Source organism: Pelophylax lessonae (assembly GCF_965119305.1).
Source record: "Pelophylax lessonae genome assembly, chromosome: 1".
NCBI classification, from domain to species: Eukaryota; Metazoa; Chordata; class Amphibia; order Anura; family Ranidae; genus Pelophylax; species Pelophylax lessonae.
Genome location: NC_138768.1, coordinates 4450784 through 4472345, shown reverse-complemented (window position 1 = coordinate 4472345; position 21562 = coordinate 4450784). Strand labels below are relative to the sequence as shown.

The window sequence follows — 21562 nt, the reverse complement described above, 5'->3', positions numbered from 1 at the left end:
TGCTTCCCTGACAGCAAAAGAAGCTCCAGAGGAACAAAGCTCTTCTTAGCTTCCATTTCTCCCCCCTGTAGAGCAGCCTCAACACAGCCCCACCTAAACCACCTACAAGTATAGGACATAACACTATACTTGGATGCAATATGCTGTACCTGTGCCAAAATAGTGTGTTTTAAAGGGTGCGGCAATAGGCTCCCACCGGGTCCACCTGATAATTTAATTAAGTAGTCCAATTTTAAACCTGAGCAGGGCAGTCAATTTAACATGCCTACACATAGCAGGTGGAAGGTAGAAAACTGGTTTGTAGTATACAGGTCATAGCTCTGTGCTTGGATGCAGCATGCTGTGCCCGCACCAGATTTTCTGCATGCAGGTGTGTGTTTTATAAGGTACAGTAATGGGCACTCACCATGTCCACCATATCATTGTATTAAAAATCACACTTTAAAAACCCTTGCCATTTTGTTTACAGTGCAGAAGTCTGAAGGAAGTCTAAAGTTCACTGTAGCCAATGCACAATGTACCCCTCAGACTGGTCCTTCAGCATCTTTGCCACTTCAATGTATATATATATATATATACATATAGGGAAAAGGCATTAGACCTGGGAACACTAAAAATGAATGCAATAAATTGGACTGTTGTATCTTAGAAAGGCTCAGACCTTCTTCAGAGGGGTGCTGGTTGGCATGTAAAAATGTGTAAACTATTATTACGTCACAATAATATATGACTTATAATATAAGCTGTTGGACAAGAGTAACAAGGAAGAAATGTTTGGTCGTACCTGCAGAGACACCTGCCAGGGCCAAGATCCAGAAACTGCATTCTCACCGTTCACAATCCTGGCATAGCCGGAGATAATGGGCTTGATTGCGGGAACACCGCAGCCTGGGGAAAACATAAACTGTTAGCAAATGTATACTGCACAATGCCATAATCCAATATATTTCTACTTATGTATGGATGATGCTATATTTATTTGGATTTTAACTTTATTACTTTTAGCACTATAACCTTACAGAAAATATTAGGATCAGAGGAGCCCGAAAATCTCAGACATACCATACTTTCTTCTGCTTCGTATAAAGTAAAAGTTACCCCCCCCCCCATTCAATTTTTTTGCTTCCCATGTCCTGTTGGGAAGATTTCTCTATGCTTTTGGTTTTAGAGATGCAATAGGAAGTGAGAGGAAATCACTATAAAGTGAGGGGTGGAGCCCCTTTCGAATGTTGTATTTGGAAAAGGGATCCCCATTGGAAGGTTTACCCTTACCCTTTGTTCTGGTGGATTTCCAATCTCTGTCTTGGTGACAATTGAAAGAAAGAGAGTCTCCCCAATGGGGACACAGGTGTTTTGTTCCTTCCCTAATATATCCACCAAAAAGAAAAAAAATGTTGGCTTAAAAAAACTATTCAAAAATGTTCTTATTATATTGTGCAAAGTGGAATAAAAGCATTATATACTGTATTCGTTTTATATTCTGCAATGTAATACAGAGAGGAAGTTGATGATCTCCAGTTGGTTTCCATTACGTTTTATGAACTTTGCACTGTTATACTCCATGTTTCTGGTGCCTGGCAACAAAAAAAATGTGGAAGGCCTGAGGGATGAAACATATCAGGAGAGACTTCAGGAACCTAACAGGTCGAGTCTGGAGGAAGGAAGGGAAAGGATGGTCTTAATTGTAACCTTTAACCACTTGCCTCCCAATCCTAATCTGACACTTCTCATATAAATGTAAAAATCAGTTTTTTATTTTTTTTTCTAGATAATTAATTAAAGCCCTGAAACATTATTTATTTTTTAATGCAGAGGCCCTAAAGAATAAAATCATGGATGCTGCAATTTTTATGTCACACGGTATTTGCTAATTTTTTGGGAAGAAAATACACTTTAATGAATTTTAATGTGCAAAAACACTATGTAATACCCAATTGTTTGTTAAAATATAAAAGATAAAAAGATAATGCTACGCTGAGTAAATATATACCTAACATGCTTTAAAATTGCACATGCTCTTGGAATAGCGACAAATTAAGGAAATTAAAAATCTCGATAGAGAATACAGCTTACTAATTTATAGTGACATGGGAGGTCTGGTGCTAGAATTATTGTTCTCGCTATAATGTTTGTGGCAATACCTCACATGTGTGATGTGAACAGTGTTGACATAATCGGTTTGATCAGATGCTTTCATGGGGCGGCAACGGCCTGTCCACATTAGGCCAAAACCAGAAGTGACAAAATACTTATCACTTCCGGTTTCTTAACCCATAGAGATGATTGGGGATGTTCTGGACCTTAGTCATCCATATGGTAAGCCATTGAAACTTCCAGCTTCAGTTCCGAGGCTCCCTGGTGAGACAGGAAAGTCTGGGAAAGCAGCTGAAGGCGGTAGGGTGGGGGGGGGGAGATGATTGGGGAAGTTCCAGACCTTCGTTATCTTTATGGTAAGCAATTGGAACTGCCATCTTCAGTTCAGGGACTCCCCAGTGGGACAGGAAAGCCTGGGAAACCAGTTAAAGGCGGCAGGGGGGAAAGATGATTGGAGAAGTTCCGGACCCTTGTCATCTATATGGTAGGCCATTGGAACTGCCAGCTTTAATTCCCAGGGCTCCCCAGTGGGACAGGAAAGCCTGGGAAAGCAGCTAAAGGCAGCAGGGGTGAAAGATGATTGGGGGTGTTTCGGACCTTGGTCATCTATATGGTAAGCCATTGAAACTTCCAGCTTCAGTTCCAGGGCCCCCTGGTGGGACAGGAAAGTCTGGGAAAGCAGCTGAAGGCGGTAGGGGGAGGAAAGATGATTGGGAAAGTTCCAGACCTTCGTTATCTTTATGGTAAGCAATTGGAACTGCCATCTTCAGTTCAGGGGGTTCCTTGGTGGGACTGGAATGCATGTGAAGGCAACTGAAGGCGACAGGGGGGAATGATGATTGGGGAAGTTCAGGACCTTGGTCATCTATATGGTGAGTCATTGGAACTTCCAGCTTCAGTTCCGGGGCTCCCTGGTGGAACAGGAAAATCTGGGAAATTGGCTGAAGGTGGTGGGGGGGGGGGGAGATGATTGGGGAAGTTCCAGACCTTAGTTATCTTTATGGTAAGCCATTGGAAATGCCATCTTCAGTTCAGGGACTCCCCAGTGGGACAAGAAAGCCTGGGAAACCAGCTAAAGGCGGCACGGGGGAAAGATGATTGGAGAAGTTCCGGACCCTTGTCATCTATATGGTAGGCCATTGGAACTGCCACCTTTAATTCCCAGGGCTCCCCAGTGGGATAGGAAAGCCTGGGAAAGCAGCTAAAGGCAGCAGGGGGGAAAGATGATTGGGGATGTTTCGGACCTTGGTCATCTATTTGGTAAGCAATTGGAACTGCCAGCTTCAGTTCCAGGGCCCCCTGGTGGGACAGGAAAGCCTGGGAAAGTGGCTGAAGGTGGCAGGGGGGAAAGATGATTGGGGAAGTTCCGGACCTTGGTCATCTATATGGTAAGTCATTGGAACTTCCAGCTTCAGTTCTGTGGCTCCCCGGTGGGATGGGAAAGCCTGTGAAGGCGGCTGAAGGCAGCAGGGGGGGAAAGATGATTTGGGAAGTTTCAGACCTTAGTCATCTATATGGTAAGCCATCACTGTAGCTGCAGCCATGGCCCTGGTATACCTACTTCAAACCTGGTAAGTATGGGTAGGTCCAATTGAGGGAAGTGTTTAAATGCATGAAGGGTTTGCACAAGGTTCAGTAGGTTCAATAGGAAGCTAAGGTCCAAAACAGGGAGACATGACCTCAAAATAGAAGGAGGAATTTCAAAACTAATCTTGGAAAGTATTATTTTACCAAAAGAGTAGATAATAGTTGACTGAGCTAGTGAGTCAGCCAACAGTAAGTGAAGTTAAACACGCTTGGGACAAAATATATCTATACAAAAAGGTTTTAAAAACAAATTAAAAAACTAAATAAAAAATAAAAAAGAGGCACAAGACAAATCTACAGGAGGAAAGTCAGTACTCACCATAGGCTCCACTAAGGAGGGCTAGGCAGGACAGGAACCACAGCATTGCCATTCTGCTACAAATCAAGTTTGACATAGTATGGAAATTATCAGGCTTATATACACCCAATCCACCAATCAGATGAGAGCTTGTCTGAGACAAGAACAATGTTAGCTCTCCATATCAGGACTCCTTAATCAAACTATAATATTTTTTTTTTTTACCTTGGCCTTCAGTTAACAGGTGTCAGAGGTGCCACCACTTGGTGACGTTCCCACGGAATATTTAGTTATTGCTATGTGAAATTATTCATATAAACATATTGATAGGTTACTAACTACGCATTAAAAAAAAAAAAGAGAAGCTCGGAACTGTGGTCTAGGAATTTTTATTAATTCAAGACATACTCTGTCCTTCATTCTGCAAGCTCTTCGTTACCCTTTATGGAACACCAGATAGGTGTTCACAAATCTTCATGGGCCCTTATAATAATCAATTAATGTGCAGATTGGCTCCCATGATACCACCTCTACTGAGGATTGATCTTTACCTAGGGCTGCATTCACACCTGAGCGATGCGTTATTGAGCGTTTTTTCAGCTTTTTTTTTTTTTTTTTTTTAGGGCATTTGTGCGTTTTGATTGTTTTTGTACAGCTTTTTTAAAGTGTTTTTGAGCTTTATTTTTTTATTAGCCAATAGTGAAAAGTGTCATTTGTTTCATCATTTGTTACTATGTTTTTCAGCTTTTTCATCTGCCTTTATTTATTTTTAATTTATTATTATTTATTTCTTTTTTTTACTTATTTTTTTATGGTTATGGTTATGGTTAGGGGTTGATTTATTTATTTTATTTATTAATTAATTACTTATTTTTATGTATTTAGTTTGTTAGGATAGGGGTTAGGATTAGGGTTACAAGTTAATAGTAGGGTTTGTATTAGGTGTTAATATTAGGGTTAGGGGTTAGAATTAGGGGTTATTATTAGTGTTAGGGGTTTGGATTAGGTGTTAATATTAGGGTTAGGGGTTAGAATTAGGGGTTATTATTAGTGTTAGGGGTTTGGATTAGGTGTTAATATTAGGGTTAGGGGTTAGAATTAGGGGTTAACATTTAGGGATTAATATTAGAGTTAGGGGTTAGAATTAGGGGTTATTATTAGTGTTAGGGGTTTGGATTAGGTGTTAATATTAGGGTTAGGGGTTAGAATTATGGGTTATTATTAGTGTTAGGGGTTTGGATTAGGTGTTAATATTAGGGTTAGGGGCTAGAATTAGGGGTTAACATTTAGGGATTAATATTAGGGTTAGGGGTTAAAATTAGGGGTTAATATTAGTGTTAGGAGTTAGGAATAGGAGTAATATTAGGGTTGGGGGTTGGAATTAGGGATTAATATTAGTGTTAGCAGTTAGGATTATGGATCAATATTAGGGTTGGGGGTTATGATTAGGGATTAATATTAGGGCTAGGGGTCAACATTAAGATTAGGGGTTAGGGGTCAATATTAGGGCTAGGGATTAGGATTAGGGGTCAGTATTAAGGTTAGGGGGTCAATATTAGTGCTAGGGGTTAAGACTAGGGTTAGGGGTTAATATTAGGGTTATGTGTTAGGATTAGGGGTTAGGATTAGGGTTAATATTAGGGTTAGGGTTTTTTTTTAATTTATTATTTAATTTTTGAAGGGGGCAGACCCGTCATTCAGAACGTCTAGGCGTGTGCACACATACTGCTCCACCATGTTAGTGCTGGGTCGTGGTGCTGCTGGTGGAGCTCCTGTTGCAAGGAGAGGACGTGGTCGATCTGTGGCAGCTACACGCACAAGTGAAACACCTTCCTCAGCTGCAAGTAGGCGACAGAACCTGCAGCAGTATTTGGCAGGGCCTAATGTGCCTCTACAAATGTTGAGGCCAGAACAAGTACAGGCGATAGTAGATTGGGTTGCTGACAGTGCCTCCACTTCCTTCACATTGTCTCCCACCCAGTCTACTGCAGAAAGGTCAGAGTTGACACCTGCAGCCGATGTCCACCAATCTTTCACCTCACCCCCTTGCAAATCAGGCAAGCAGTCTGAGCCCCAAGTCATGCAGCAGTCTCTTCTTCTTTTTGATGACTCTGTCAGCAGGGTTTCCCAGGGCCATCCACCTAGCCCTGCCCCAGAAGTGGAAGAGATTGAGTGCACCGATGCCCAACCACTTATGTCTCAAGAAAGATGAGTACATGGGAGGACCATCGCAGCACGTCTCGGATGCAATGGGTGTATGTCACTGTAACATATGCAGACAGGGGCCACAATAAACTCTTTTGTCCCCTAAATAGTTTTTTTTATTGCAAGGTGCAATACAACAGTATGCAAAGGGTGTATCTCACTGTAAAGTATGAATGAAAAACTGAAAAATAATTGTCCCCTTACTTGGTGCTTGTTGAATAGCAGATTTGAAATGCAGTGTCTGTCTAAACGCTGTAAAGTAAAATAGGAAGGAAAAAAGTTTTTTTCTTTTTTAAATGCAGATTAAGCAGACACATATGCACTGAGGTTGCAGGAAATGGCCGCTACACACCGCACGCCTAACAGGTTGGATACTGTTGTTGTTCTATTCCGCTATTGAATTAAAAAAAAAACCATTTGAATGAAAAACTGAAAAATAAATATTTTCCCCTCACATTGGTACTTTTTGAAGAGGAGGTTAGAAAAGCAGGGTCTGTCTTATATACAGTCTTTAAAGTTAAATATGAAGGAAATTTTTTTTTTCTTTTTTTAAATGCAGATTAAGCAGACACATATTCACTGAGGTTGCATGAAATGTGCAGCACCACACGCCGCCCACCTAACAGACTGATAAAAAAAATCTTTTTCTCCTTTCTCCTCCTCACTGGGCTCAGGTCAGGGCATAAAGATCGTGCACTGCACCCCCACACAATACAATCAATGTAGATGGCTGTCTGATTAAAGCAGATTGTTCCTATCTATGCTTTCCCTACAAGTAATCTCTCCAGCCTGGCCCTACAGTAATCTCCTATCTCTCCCTCCAGGCAAAAACATAGTTCACTGCACCCCCACACAACCAAATCAATGTAGATCGCTGTCTGATAAAGCAGATTGTTCCTCCTATGCTTTCCCTACAAGCAATCTCTCCAGCCTCGCCCTACAGTAATCTCCTATTCTCCCTCAGCAGTATCAGGAACCTCTCCCTAGTATAGTTATAGCAGAGTGACGCGCAGCGATACGTAACTCCAGCTTATATAGACTCTGGGTCACATGCTGCACTGGCCAATCACAGCCATGCCATTAGTAGACATGGCTGTGATGGCTTCTAGGGCACACTAGTTAAACGCTTGCTGATTGGCTGCCTTGCACCTGTTGAAAGCGCGCCATTAAAACCGCGACAAAACATCAAATAACGTTACCAAACAACAGACAGTACCCGAACATACAGTGAAATGTTCGGGTTCGGATCCGGGTACCGAATACCCAAAAGTCCGGTACAATCCCGAACAATACAGTCCGGGTTCGCTCAACCCTACTCCTGACTCCCCATGCACAGACCTCCTGTCTGTTGGGTGGAGTAGTCTCCAACTGGGAGCCCTGAGGTATTCCTATACTGTGACAGGAGTAAATTTTGGTTGGGGGCCCATGGGACCCAGCTTCCCTTGGAGATGTTTGGAAACCCTTCTTCAGCTCCCCATGCCCCTCTTATGTGTAAGTCCCCCTGTGTCTATTAGGGACACAGGGTGACTGAGAAAATGATGGACAACTACTTAATGGACACTGAAAATATGGTTTGCATTACTTCAAATGGGACTGTAATATTTATCCACAATATCCCTCAGGAAATCTATGATACATTAATTTCACCTATCAGAATGATGGAACATTGTATGAGCTTTACCATATAATCTGTTTTACACCGTTGCCATGCCATCTGATATTCCTGATTAATCAAAGTATTGCTTAGATGTGGATTCCATAGGTAATTGGAACACATATTGTATCTGCTAGAAAACCTACAGTATCTCACAAAAGTAAGCACACCCCTCACGTTTTTGTAAATATTTTATTCTATCTTTTCATGTGACAACACTGAAGAAATGACACTTTGCTACAATGTAAAGTAGTGAGTGTACAGCTTGTATAACAGTGTAAATTTACTGTCCCCTCAAAATAACTCAACACAGCCATTAATGTCTAAACCGCTGGCAACAAAAGTGAGTACACCCCTAAGTGATAATGTCCAAATTGGGCCCAAAGTGACAATATTTTGTGTGGTCACCATTATTTTCCAGCACTGCCTTAACCCTCTTGGGCATGAAATTCACCAGATCTTCACAGGTTGCCACTGGAGTCCTCTTCCACTCCTTCATGACGACATCATGGAGCTGGTGGGTGTTAGAGACCTTGCGCTTCTCCATCATCTTTTTGGGGATGGGTTTGGGGATGCCCCACAGATGCTTAATAGGGTTTAGGTCTGGAGACTAGTGATGTCGCGAACATAAAATTCGCTGTTCGCGAACGGCGAACGCGAACATCGGCGAATGTTCGCGAACCGGCGAACATTGCGAACCGCCATAGACTTTAATAGGCAGGCGAATTTTAAAACCCACAGGGACTCTTTCTGGCCACAATAGTAATGGAAAAGTTGTTCCAAGGGGACAAACACCTGGACTGTGGCATGCCGGAGAGGGATCACACAAAAAAAAGTTCTTAAAAATTGTAATTTTTTGATAGAGAGCCAATTATTGGAAAAATTAAAAAAAAATAAAAATAAAAAATTTCTTTGGATTTAGCATCTGGGGGGTCTAAAAGGTGTACCTGTGAAATTTCAGCTCTGTAGCATGTCCGGAACCAGAAAAAATTACGAATTAGGGTTAGGGCTAGGGCTAGGGTTAGAGGGTTAGGGTTAAGGTTAGAGGGTTAGGGTTATGGTTAGAGGGTTAGGGTTAGGTTTAGTGTGCTAGGGGCTAGGGTTACGGTGAGATACTTAGGGTTAGAGTTAGTAGCCCTACCCCTACCCCTCTAACTCTAACCCTAAGCACTAAAAATAACCCTAACCTTAGCCCTGACCCTAACCCTAGCCCTAACCCTAACCCTGATTCTATTTTTTTTCTGGTTCTGGACATGCTACAGAGCTGAAACTTCACAGGTACACTTTTTAGACCCCCTAGACAATAAATCCAAAGAAATTTTTTTTTTTTTAAGTTTTTTTTTTTTTTTCCAATAATTGGCTCTCTATCAAAAATGACAATTTTTAAGAACTTTTTTTGTGTGATTTAGGGCCGGATTTAAAGAAACTGCAGCTTCAAACATCTATGACGTGTTTCAGTTTCGCCGCGTTCAAATCAATTAACTGGCGCTGCGGCGAATTGGCGAGTAAAACAGCAATAATGAATTCCGCCGTCAGCGGGATTCACTTACGATCGCGGCTTCGCCAATTCGCAAACTTATGTCTTCCTGCTTATAGCAGTTTCACATAGCGATGTGGGCTAGTGGATTAGTGCACACATCACATGTCTGTAATTCATCTCCCTCTGCTGTAGGTTCGAGGCTTACCATCTCCACCTACTTTTTTTATTTTCTTTTTTTGTTTATATTGCTAAAATGGAACGGATTACATCATATATATTGCTAAATAATGTTACACTCAGAAGCGCTTGCAAGCTTACACCATTTTAAGTGTTTTTTTGATCTTGTCTGTGTGTCGAATCGATCTTATGAAGGAAAGTACCAAAGGCAAGTGACCAAACCCCTACCCTACTTCAGGGCAAGATGAAACCTCACAATTTTACCATGGTCTTCTTCCCACATTCCATACAATGTTTAGTTCTTTAGCTATATGTGCTTTTTAGCCTTAACACACTCCATTTTTTCCACCATACAGCTTTATTCTGCACAATAGCTAAGTGCTTTGCAACTTCACTGCAGTTCACAACGTCATGGGTTCAAATCACATCACTACACTTGGGATCTCTTTTCACTCTCATTTTTTTAAACAGTTTTTTTAAACTATCTTGAATTTGGGGGGGGAGGGGGGTGTCCTACCCAAATTTCAAGCACATCAATGGAAACAACACAATTTTGATTTTATGAGTGTGGTCCTAGTTTTATCGAGATGCAATTCTTTACATATTTACCATGGTTCTTACAATTTCTTGACCAATAAACATAGGTGTCTGATATTGGACTCTCTCCATATTTCAACAACACAGGCCCTCATAGTCCAACACTACATTTGCCTCACACCTCAACACAACACTGTCACATCCCTACTCTACATTACAACCCCTCACATCACCAGTACAAGCAGCATGCAAAGTGCAAAACTCCGGCCTTGGCAGCTTAATGGGCCATACACTAACAATTTGTCTAGACTTTTTCCTGTAGACTTAACCAAACCATATAATAGAAGCTCAAACCTCAACACTTTCAATTTGGATGCAATCAGGCAGGCCCTTGCACTACATAGAAAATGTCAATCGGAAGGATAAAGTCTTCTCTAAATCTTACAGTGTGGATGGCCCTTTTGTCTGTAGGCACCCACACAAAACAAAAAAACACATGTTCAATTCTAATGTATTTATTTATTTGAGAATGACAGCAGAAGGAGGGATGCAGCAAAAGAATATTGTCACTCTCCAGTCCGTGTGCCTTTACAGCGCCAGACCACGATCTTTGCTCCATGGCTACGGGATTCTGATGTCTTCCACAACTTCCGGCAGAGTTCAGAATCCATTCTGCACCTCTACCAGCTCATAGGGGACAGGCATGGCAAGGTTGCTGGGCAGCTTCCAAGCCACTTTCGAAGTTCCAGGGTGTTCATGTTGGTCATTGGCCATGTGCCTTACCAAATATCCACTGACCACAAAAGAAAATGAGTGGAGTCCATCAAGGTGGGTTTCTACCACCTACACCCGCAAGCAGTACCACTCCTGGAAAAATAAAACAAAGGATAAGACATTTCATTATGAAAATCACATCTTAATGCCTGTTTGCTTCATTCTGAACTTCATTTAATTTCGACATCACGAGTGAAATAACACATTTTATGCCAACTTACACAAACCAGAAATCATTAATGTAAACATTTGAATACACACCTGTGACGCCAGACAGCCCATCACCACAGGCTTCCCATGGTACGTGCCATGATTCCAAGATGTTGATGTTCTGGAAAATTACAACACCATAAGATACCAAGCAGCCGTTCATGTTATCAATAACTACACAGGTGGCATAGACACAAATAAACACCTGCCAGCTCTTCTCAGCCCTTTACACTATTCACAATACCAACATGTTTATGGTTAGAGGTGCATGTTTTTGCTCAAGTAACACAATTTTAACAATGTTGACTACACTTTATCTACAATGGCAAGTGTCATTGGCAGATGATAATCACCCTCTGTCTCCCTGTGAGTGGCACCTCTGCTAACTAGCTAATTAATACACATGCCCTATCTTGACCGGTTACAGTACTTACATGTAAAGTGGCTAGCAACCAGGGTATTCCGGGTGGCCATACCGGCAGCGGTGCTCCGCCGCCTGGGGGCCGCCGGCTGACGGACCTCTGGCTCCCTCTCCTCCGTCAGCTCCCAAGAATCATCCCGGGCAACGCACATGTTGTGCAACACGCAGCACGCCAGGATGATCTTGGAAGCCTTTGTAGGAGAGTACAGGAGTTCACCCCCAGGCCGGGCCAAGCAGAGAAACCGGGACTTGAGAAGACCTATGGTCAACTCAATGATACTCCGGCTTCTCCGCAAGGCCCTGTTGTAATTCCTCTCTGCTGGGCCCTGGGGGTACCTGATTGGAGCCATCAGCCACGTCAGCTGCGGGTAACCAGCATCCCCTGAAAAATAAGAAAAATATACATTAGTTATTCATATCATGTGACTTTAGATGACTCCTCAAAATGGGAGACAATTAGGCATTTTACTAAACAACCTGCTCGTCTGTTTGCAAAAAATCATATGAAACATCTCAACTCTGTCTAACTGCCTAAATCACTAATACAAATGGGAAAAAGGACACACAAAGTGGTGGGTTTCTCTTGCAAGTTACAACTTGGCCCCTATTCTGTTCCTATTACATTAGCCTAGGTCTTACTTCTGGAATATATCTGCAACTAGAGTGAGGAAACCAATATTGACTCACTTATGCAAAGTACTTTGGGGATATGGCAATACCATTGGAATCATTTGTAGGTTTTCTTTGGGTGGCTAGAGGACACCATTTACACATTGGTTAACCACCTTCATTGGACTCAAAGACAACTTTGCAAATCTTTCTTTTGTGAGCTGCTAAGCTGCTGATCTGGTTGTGTGTGAACAGCCTGACAACTAATAACACATCCATTTTAGGTAGGCTTTGCTTAAATCAGGGTGTACACCGATGTAGCTTATTCCTATGTCTATGTAATCTTACAGTTTATGTTGTTAAGACAAAATACTTTACCAATAAGCCACCCTTCGGGCATTTGTCCACTTTCAAACACCTCGTACAGAGTACTTGTTCTTAACATACTGGAATCATGGCACGACCCTGGGTGACCAGTGTTGACACTCATGATGCGCTGTTTGGCGTCACACACTAATTGGACGTTCACAGAGTGGTACTGCTTGCGGTTCCGGTATTCACTTTCGTGGCTCCTTGGGGGCCTAATGGCTATGTGGGTGCCATCGATTGCCCCTAGGATTTGCGGCATGTGTGCCCGCCGGTAGAAACCCAACTTGACTTCATTCCACTCATTTTCATTCTGTGGCCAGTGGATAAAATTGGGCACTATATCCACTATGGCATTAATGACCAACATGAACACCCTTGAAACTGTGGGCTGGCTAATGCCCATGATACTTCCCGAAGTGGCTTGGAAGCTGCCACGCCCTAAAATATACAAAGTGGCCAGCAATCTGGCCATGCCGGGCACCGCATGGCCGCGCTGTGTGTCCGGGTCAATTTTCTCTGCTATGAGCTGGTAGAGGTGTAGAATAGTTCCTCGCTCGAGCCGGAACTTCCTCCTGACATCAGAATCCCGCAGCTTGTCCAAATAGATCCTTGGAGCAAAAATGCGTGGCTGGCGAGGTAAGGGCACACGGACTGGAGGTGCTGCTGCTGAAGGTGCTGCTGCTGCTGCTGCTGCAGCTTCCCCACCTTCTGCTGCCTCCTGTGCCAGGGCCTCCTCAAACAAGGCACCAATAAATGCCAGCATTGCACCATCTAATGCGTCTGGGATATCGTCCTCCATTTTGAACGCGCAAATTCGCGAATGCGCAGATATATATAGAAACGGCCGCTAATTATCACACCTGTGAGCCAGCTATAAAAGGAGCACATGGCCAATATGGCTGCTGGATGTTATAGATCGATGTTTCTTATGTGCTAGCAAGACCCTGTGACCCACAACCTACATTATCTGGAGGTAAGACAATTGTATCTCTCTCTCCCAAAAAAAAGGAAGGAGACAATTTGTACTTATCTTGGGTGTGCTTAAGTTGTCTATGGTGAATCCCCTCCAACCCACAATAGCTTGGGAACCCCTCAAGTGTCTTTTAATCATTGGCAGTTGGCCCCATGTGCATGTGGTTTGGACATGTGTTTTCTCATGTTTGTTAAAGGTGTGCAGTCTAGATTTGGCATCTAAACCTGCCCCCTTACCTTCCCAGCTTCCAAAGACACCATTTTTGCTTTCCTGATAACTGTAATTTATTATGTGCACGTATGTAGGTCATGCGATTTCTCATGTATGTTTAATGTTTGCAGCCTCCTTTTGCCTATAAAGGATTACACCACCACCACCACCACCACCACCACTGTGTTTGTGACATTAGGTAAGTGTTTGGAGGGCCTCGTGTGATTTGTACCCCTATGCGTTTTCTTATGTGTTTTTTTTTTTACATTTCTTTGCAGCCTCTTCTGCTCTTTAACACCACCACCACCACCACCACCACCACTGTGTTTGTGCCATTAGGTAAGTGTTTGGAGGGCCTCGTGTGATTTGTACCCCTATGAGTTTTCTTATGTGTTTTTTTTGTACATTTCTTTGCAGCCTCTTCTGCTCTTTGCCACCACCACCACCACCACCACCACCACCACCACCACCACCACCACTGTGTTTGTGCCATTAGGTAAGTGTTTGGAGGGCCTCGTGTGATTTGTACCCCTATGAGTTTTCTTATGTGTATTTTTTGTACATTTCTTTGCAGCCTCTTCTGCTCTTTGCCACCACCACCACCACCACCACCACCACCACTGTGTTTGTGCCATTAGGTAAGTGTTTGGAGGGCCTCGTGTGATTTGTACCCCTATGAGTTTTCTTATGTGTTTTTTTTTTACATTTCTTTGCAGCCTCTTCTGCTCTTTAACACCACCACCACCACCACCACCACTACTGTGTTTGTGCCATTAGGTAAGTGTTTGGAGGGCCTCGTGTGATTTGTACCCCTATGAGTTTTCTTATGTGTTTTTTTTTTACATTTCTTTGCAGCCTCTTCTGCTCTTTAACACCACCACCACCACCACCACCACTACTGTGTTTGTGCCATTAGGTAAGTGTTTGGAGGGCCTCGTGTGATTTGTACCCCTATGAGTTTTCTTATGTGTTTTTTTTTTACATTTCTTTGCAGCCTCTTCTGCTCTTTAACACCACCACCACCACCACCACCACTACTGTGTTTGTGCCATTAGGTAAGTGTTTGGAGGGCCTCGTGTGATTTGTACCCCTATGAGTTTTCTTATGTGTTTTTTTTTTACATTTCTTTGCAGCCTCTTCTGCTCTTTGCCACCACCACCACCACCACCACCACTACTGTGTTTGTGCCATTAGGTAAGTGTTTGGAGGGCCTCGTGTGATTTGTACCCCTATGCGTTTTCTTATGTGTTTTTTTTGTACATTTCTTTGCAACCTCTTCTGCTTTTTTTGCCACCACCACCACCACCACTGTGTTTGTGCCATTAGGTAAGTGTTTGGAGGGCCTCGTGTGATTTGTACCCCTATGCGTTTTCTTATGTGTTTTTTTTGTACATTTCTTTGCAACCTCTTCTGCTTTTTTTGCCACCACCACCACCACCACCGTGTTTGTGCCATTAGGTAAGTGTTTGGAGGGCCTCGTGTGATTTGTACCCCTATGCGTTTTCTTATGTGTTTTTTTTTTTTCCTTTTCTTTGCAGCCTCTTCTGCTCTTTGCCCACTACTACCACCACCACCACGACCAAGTCTGTTTGTGCCATTAGGTAAGTGTGTTCTGTAACTGTTCACTAATTATACTGTATATGAAGAGCAATCTGCAAATCCTGTTTTTTCTGTTTTCTCTTTTGTCATTTCAGATTTAGGAGTTTGGGGCTCTTTGCTGCTGCTGGACAGCCAGATTCTCTGCCCACCTCGTGCTCCCATGGCCCCACCCACTGGAAGGATGAGAAGGGCCAGGGGGGCCAGGGGGGCCAGGGGGGCCAGGGGGGCCAGGGGGGGCAGGGGGGGCAGGGTGGGCAGATCGTCTGGCTCTGGTGTGAGGGAGGCTCCAGCTGTATCCATGAGGGAGTCCACCATCCCCATCCCGGAGGAGGAAGCCGGGGGAGGTGTTAACACACCAAGTGGACAAGCTGGCTCTTCTGACAGTAGTCCTGGAGAGGGTCCGTCCACCAGAGTCAGCTTGTCCACATTAACCCGGCTTCCCCGTTTCACCCACAATCAGTGCTGTGCCCTGGTCCACGCCTATATGGCCAGATATCAGGCGATACATGGGACCAGGGCCGCGTCTTACTCAGTAACAGAGAAGAACAGATTGTGGGATGAAATCCGGGATGCTGTAAATGCACTGGGTGAAGCACCTCGCCACCGTGACAGTGTGCGGAAGAAGGTCAACGACATCTGTGGGTCCGTTCGGAAGAAGCTAATTGCATGGGCTGCGGAGGGTCTTTATGACCGTCAAGGTCGGCTGGATGAACGTGCACGAAGTTCTCTCTGGGATTATCAATTACCTTTCTTGAACATCATAGGACCCGATACCATCTTTACCAGAGAGGACTTAGATTCGGATGCTTTGCACCGAGGTAGGATATTATCTTGGATGTCAATTGTGTGAGTTGTTTGGAAAAGATTAACTACTATCCTATGTGTGACATTAAGAGAATGTGATACTTGCCCTTCCAATTGTCCTTTTTTTGTTTTCCCCAACCTGCAATTTGTTCATCTGTAGCACGGATCTCAGCCCCTCCACAGCCCATGCAGCTTGGCGAACCAGACGGACTCACAGGTGTTGACATCAGTGCTGACCCTCCTCCTGGTAGGTCCAATATCATACTGTGCCAAACAATGTAGATGTTTTTTTTTGGCCAAGATAGCTCATATTGCTATGTCCTTTACAGAAGATCCGCAGCAGGGAACACACCCAGTGCAGCTAGGCCTGGAGGAAGGTGTTGGTATGTCTAGTCAAATAATGTTTTTTTGAATCTTATTAACCCCATTAACACACATGTTTTTTCTTAGGAAAGAGTGTTGCCTTTTAGATGTTTACCCTGCAAAACACAGTTGACAGCATTAATGGGTGCCGTCATTAGTAGGCAGACCAAGCCTTCTTAACCTTTGGGAGGGTTTAGCAAGTGTCCTATGAGCCCAGGAAAGCACTTTAGAATGTTTGGCCTCAATGCTTCATTCATGAAGCTAGGAGGGCAATCTGGCCATAATCATTACTGACTAAGGTTATGTACTAAACATGTTTTTTTTTTTTTTTTTTAAAAGAACATCAGGCCCCTCTTGACGTTGCAGCTGGAGTTGGATCAGGAGCTGGCGACGATTCTGCATCCAGTGCTGTGGTATGTGATATAAGGGAACAAGGTGCACATGTAACATTTCAATGGTAGCATTGATTTTGGACTAGATGTGGCTTACATTGTGTGTGTTAAATTAGTGCTATGACATTCTGACGATGCACCAGCACAACAAGAGTTCTATCTTGAACATCAGGGAATTATGTTATAATTTGGTGTGCCACTAATGTTCCAAAAACATCCAGGATCTTTAAAGTCCGGCCCGTCTTTGATTTTCCAGGTCCAAATTCATGGGTATCGTTTGGTTGGGTTGTCCTCTAGCCGATTGATGGCAAGATTTTAGACAACATACGTAGATGTATAAAGTCATTGGTGTAGTAACAGATTTACCAAAAGCATAAACAACCTACCACACCAGGGTTAATTGGGAACACCTTCATGTTGAATCTTTTTTGCCTTTGTCATATTAGTCCTACCAATATAATATGTACCCATTATCAGAAGTGTTGCTAGCTTGGATAATCTTACAATGAACAAGTACTCATTAGAAGCACATCAAACTTTTCAACGTTCTGCTTGGGGTGTTAAGTTGTCAAACTAATCTGAAATATTTAGTCATGATGTTTGATAATGATTTGGTCTATTTCTTCTGCTTTCAGGTAGCCTTAGATGCAGAGGGATTGTCACCTACCCAACTTCGTCCATCTATGCTGGATGTAGCCGAGAGGCTGCTTGATGAGTATCAGGTCCAAAATGAGTTAAGGAGGCGTACTCAGCAATCTACTGAGGCAGTACGTCTGCTCGGGCTCATACAGGAATCTGTAGCAACAATGGTACAGGTTCACCAGGATATGTTACAGGTTCAACAGGATATGCGTAACAGCTTGGTAAGTTTAGCAGACCAGCATCAACGGGATCGGCAAAGTGTTGACACTCAGGTGCTGGCCACACGCCAATGCCTGTTTGGATCTGAAGATGCCCCATTGGCAGAGCCCTCCCAAACATCTCACTCACCTGCCACTGCAGGTTGTGGTAGTGGGAGGGTAATGCCAGTGTTGGCCACTTGTCAGGCAGCTGGGGATGGGACAATTCCTCCTGTAGCCACTCCTAGCACTTCACACTCCGTTCGGACTCCCACACCCCTCAATGAGCAATCCTCCTGCACAACCTCAATGCGCACTGGTTCCACAGTACCCCTTCCACCTGACTACATTCCCTCCACACCTTTATCACTTCACTCCTCCCCAGGCCGTTCTTCTTTTTTGTCACCAATGCGACATGTCGTTTGCCCCCGCACCGTGGACCACAACAACCAATCAACCACCACTCCCCACACATCTTCACAACCCTTGCACCACCAGCAGCATCAAATAGCCTTGGAGCAGCAACGATCCCATCTCATGGTAATGGCACACGTTACCCAAATTCTTAGGCTGAGCACAGAGCAGATGGGACTATTGGCACAAGATCTTCAGTCTGGGACATTTCCAGGGTTCAACACCCTGCATCAGCAGCAGCCTCAGACACGGGATCTGATTCTAATGGGCCACTTTACCAGAACTCTAAGGCTAACCCCAGAGCAGATGGGACTATTGGCCCACCATTTGATGGCAGGAACCTTTCCATTGCTCACCACACTGCTTCAGTCACCACCACCACCACCAACTTAATTTCTATTTTTTTTTTTTTTTTGGTTTTGTTAATGATTGTTACATTGGCCAATTTGTGGGGCCATTTTTTTTTTAAATTTGAGGGTGGCACAATATGATTTCTTATAGTGCTTTTTTTGGGGATGAAATAAAATTTTATGCAAAATGATTAGTTTGTGTTTGCTCTTTGGTTTTTTAGGAGTGTTGGTGGCCAAGTAATGGCCCTGGTTAATGTAGGCATTTATACACACGTGCTTCTCGATCTCCAAACATATGATTTCATGTAAATTTAGATAACTCAATGTTCACATAACGACCCAAGAAAAGGTCTCCCTTCAAATGTAGCTTCAAAACAAGTCTCAAGGCTAACATAAACCAAAGCCAACATACTAACAATTACAGACCACACCACTCAAGTAAACAAATACAACACAAAAGACATTCGATGTGTACACCAAAAAGAAAACTTGGGTAATAAAATAAATGTTTTAATAACACATGTGGGTGTCTACCAACTGTAGCGTACAAAAAATATATTACAATATATAATAGAATGAACTAAATTGCCAATGTAACATTTGTGTTGCAAAGAGCAACATACTTAAATTTAATTTAGATAAACATTTTAAACATTTTTTATGTTTTGACATCATTTTTTGGAAGGTTTTCACAAAAACAATTCTTTTTTGTAAACATTTTTGGTTTTGTCCGTTGCCATAAAAACAACAAGGCTTTTTTGTAAACATTTGTGGTTTTGTCCGTTGCCATAAAAACAACAAGGCTTTTTTGTAAACATTTGTGGTTTTGTCCGTTGCCATAAAAACAACAAGGCTTTTTTGTAAACATTTGTGGTTTTGTCCGTTGCCATAAAAACAACAAGGCTTTTTTGTAAACATTTGTGGTTTTGTCCGTTGCCATAAAAACAACAAGGCTTTTTTGTAAACATTTGTGGTTTAGTTTGTTACCAAAAACAACAAGGCTTTTTTGTAAACATTTTTGGTTTTGTCCGTTGCCATAAAAACAACAAGGCTTTTTTGTAAACATTTGTGGTTTTGTCCGTTGCCATAAAAACAACAAGGCTTTTTTGTAAACATTTGTGGTTTTGTCCGTTGCCATAAAAACAACAAGGCTTTTTTGTAAACATTTTTGGTTTTGTCCGTTGCCATAAAAACAACAAGGCTTTTTTGTAAACATTTTTGGTTTTGTCCGTTGCCATAAAAACAACAAGGCTTTTTTGTAAACATTTTTGGTTTTGTCCGTTGCCATAAAAACAACAAGGCTTTTTTGTAAACATTTGTGGTTTTGTCCGTTGCCATAAAAACAACAAGGCTTTTTTGTAAACATTTGTGGTTTAGTTTGTTACCAAAAACAACAAGGCTTTTTTGTAAACATTTGTGGTTTTGTCGGTTGCCATAAAAACAACAAGGCTTTTTTGTAAACATTTTTGGTTTTGTCCGTTGCCATAAAAACAACAAGGCTTTTTTGTAAACATTTTTTTTTTGGTTGCCAAAAACAAGGCATTTTTTGTATTTTTTTGGTTTTTTTGGTTCCCAAAAAAAGGGTTTTTTATAAATTTTTATATTTTTTTTGGTTGCCAAAAACAAGGCTTTTATTTTTTTTTTTTTTTTTTGGGTCCCCAAAAAAAGGGTTTTTTATAAATTTTTATATTTTTTTTGGTTGCCAAAAACAAGGCTTTTTTTGTTTTTTTGTTTTTTTTGGGTCCCCAAAAAAAGGGTTTTTTATAAATTTTTATATTTTTTTTGGTTGCCAAAAACAAGGCTTTTTTTGTTTTTTTGTTTTTTTTGGGTCCCCAAAAAAAGGGTTTTTTATAAATTTTTATATTTTTTTTGGTTGCCAAAAACAAGGCTTTTTTTGTTTTTTTGTTTTTTTTGGGTCCCCAAAAAAAGGGTTTTTTATAAATTTTTATATTTTTTTTGGTTGCCAAAAACAAGGCTTTTTTTGTTTTTTTGTTTTTTTTGGGTCCCCAAAAAAAGGGTTTTTTATAAATTTTTATATTTTTTTTGGTTGCCAAAAACAAGGCTTTTTTTGTTTTTTTGTTTTTTTTGGGTCCCCAAAAAAAGGGTTTTTTATAAATTTTTATATTTTTTTTGGTTGCCAAAAACAAGGCTTTTTTTTTTTTTTTGTTTTTTTTGGGTCCCCAAAAAAAGGGTTTTTTATAAATTTTTATATTTTTTTTGGTTGCCAAAAACAAGGCTTTTTGTTTTTTTTTTTTTTTTTGGGTCCCAAAAAAAGGGTTTTTTTTTAAACTGTTTTTGATTTTTTTGTTAGATTTTTGTTTATAATGGGCAACAATTACAAATGGGACATTTCTTTGTGTTGCAACGTGCAACATAAGTAAACAAACCACAAAAAAAAAATACTAGGATCTTTTTAAAGGTGTGACATTCCTAACGAATGGCTCCTTAGGGTCTGGATCCACGCCACAAAGGTGTTCCAAATATAGAATTCGGTCTCCGCACCACCTCATATAATCCAGGAGGACCTCGTAGGTGAGGTGGGTGTGCCCTGGGTAGAAAAAAACATGACAATTAGTTTTAGGCAAAATGATCCAAACAAGGATTGTAATTAATGTGCCTCAACAAATATGCTTAGGAGTCTATTGGTTGGCTTTTATCAACACTCTGAAGCAAATATGCTAAATTGCTGTTGTAAACCTTAAACTCAAACTTTCACAGCAAATTGTTCAAAAGGTTACATAAGATGGCTTGGAATGTTAGTAGCAGTTCCACCAAAGCTAAGTAAAATGCTTTTCTGCATGTAAACACAAGCAATCATTTTGAAGAATGTAAGGTGTTTTGGGTTCAATTGGTCAACACGATACATGTGCACACATTTATCTCTATCACCATTGGAATCTGTGGAGCGTTCTCTCTCACTCTTACTGTCTATAGATTGAACCTGACACATAGTAGAGACTCACCCTTAGGAATTTTGAGGGCCAGTTCTGGACGGAGCAGATGTGTCTGCTCCCCTGATCTCCTTTCCGCCATCCCAGCTGTGTTAAGAGAGAAGAAAAAGTTTATCAACAAATGGACTCACGCTAACTGTAGGTTACGCAGTCATGAAAACGCTCTAACACCCACTCATTACCCCTCCACATTTCCCTGAAAGTTTTATTTAGACATTGATATGGTGGTGATGCAGATTTGTACAGTGCAAG

At 41.9% G+C, this 21562-nt stretch overlaps 1 protein-coding gene across 1 annotated transcript in view; it reads right to left on the bottom strand.

Annotated features, from left to right (window-relative positions):
• The window catches only part of LOC309551104 (uncharacterized protein), a gene marked incomplete at both ends in the record, with an annotated part of 215915 nt that overhangs the window by 171371 nt on the left and 22982 nt on the right, over nucleotides 1-21562 (bottom strand). Inside the window, one exon of the mRNA XM_082251550.1 lies at nucleotides 832-888. Coding sequence (XP_082107676.1) covers nucleotides 832-888 — 57 coding nt within the window. The remainder of the gene's footprint in view (nucleotides 1-831; nucleotides 889-21562) is intronic.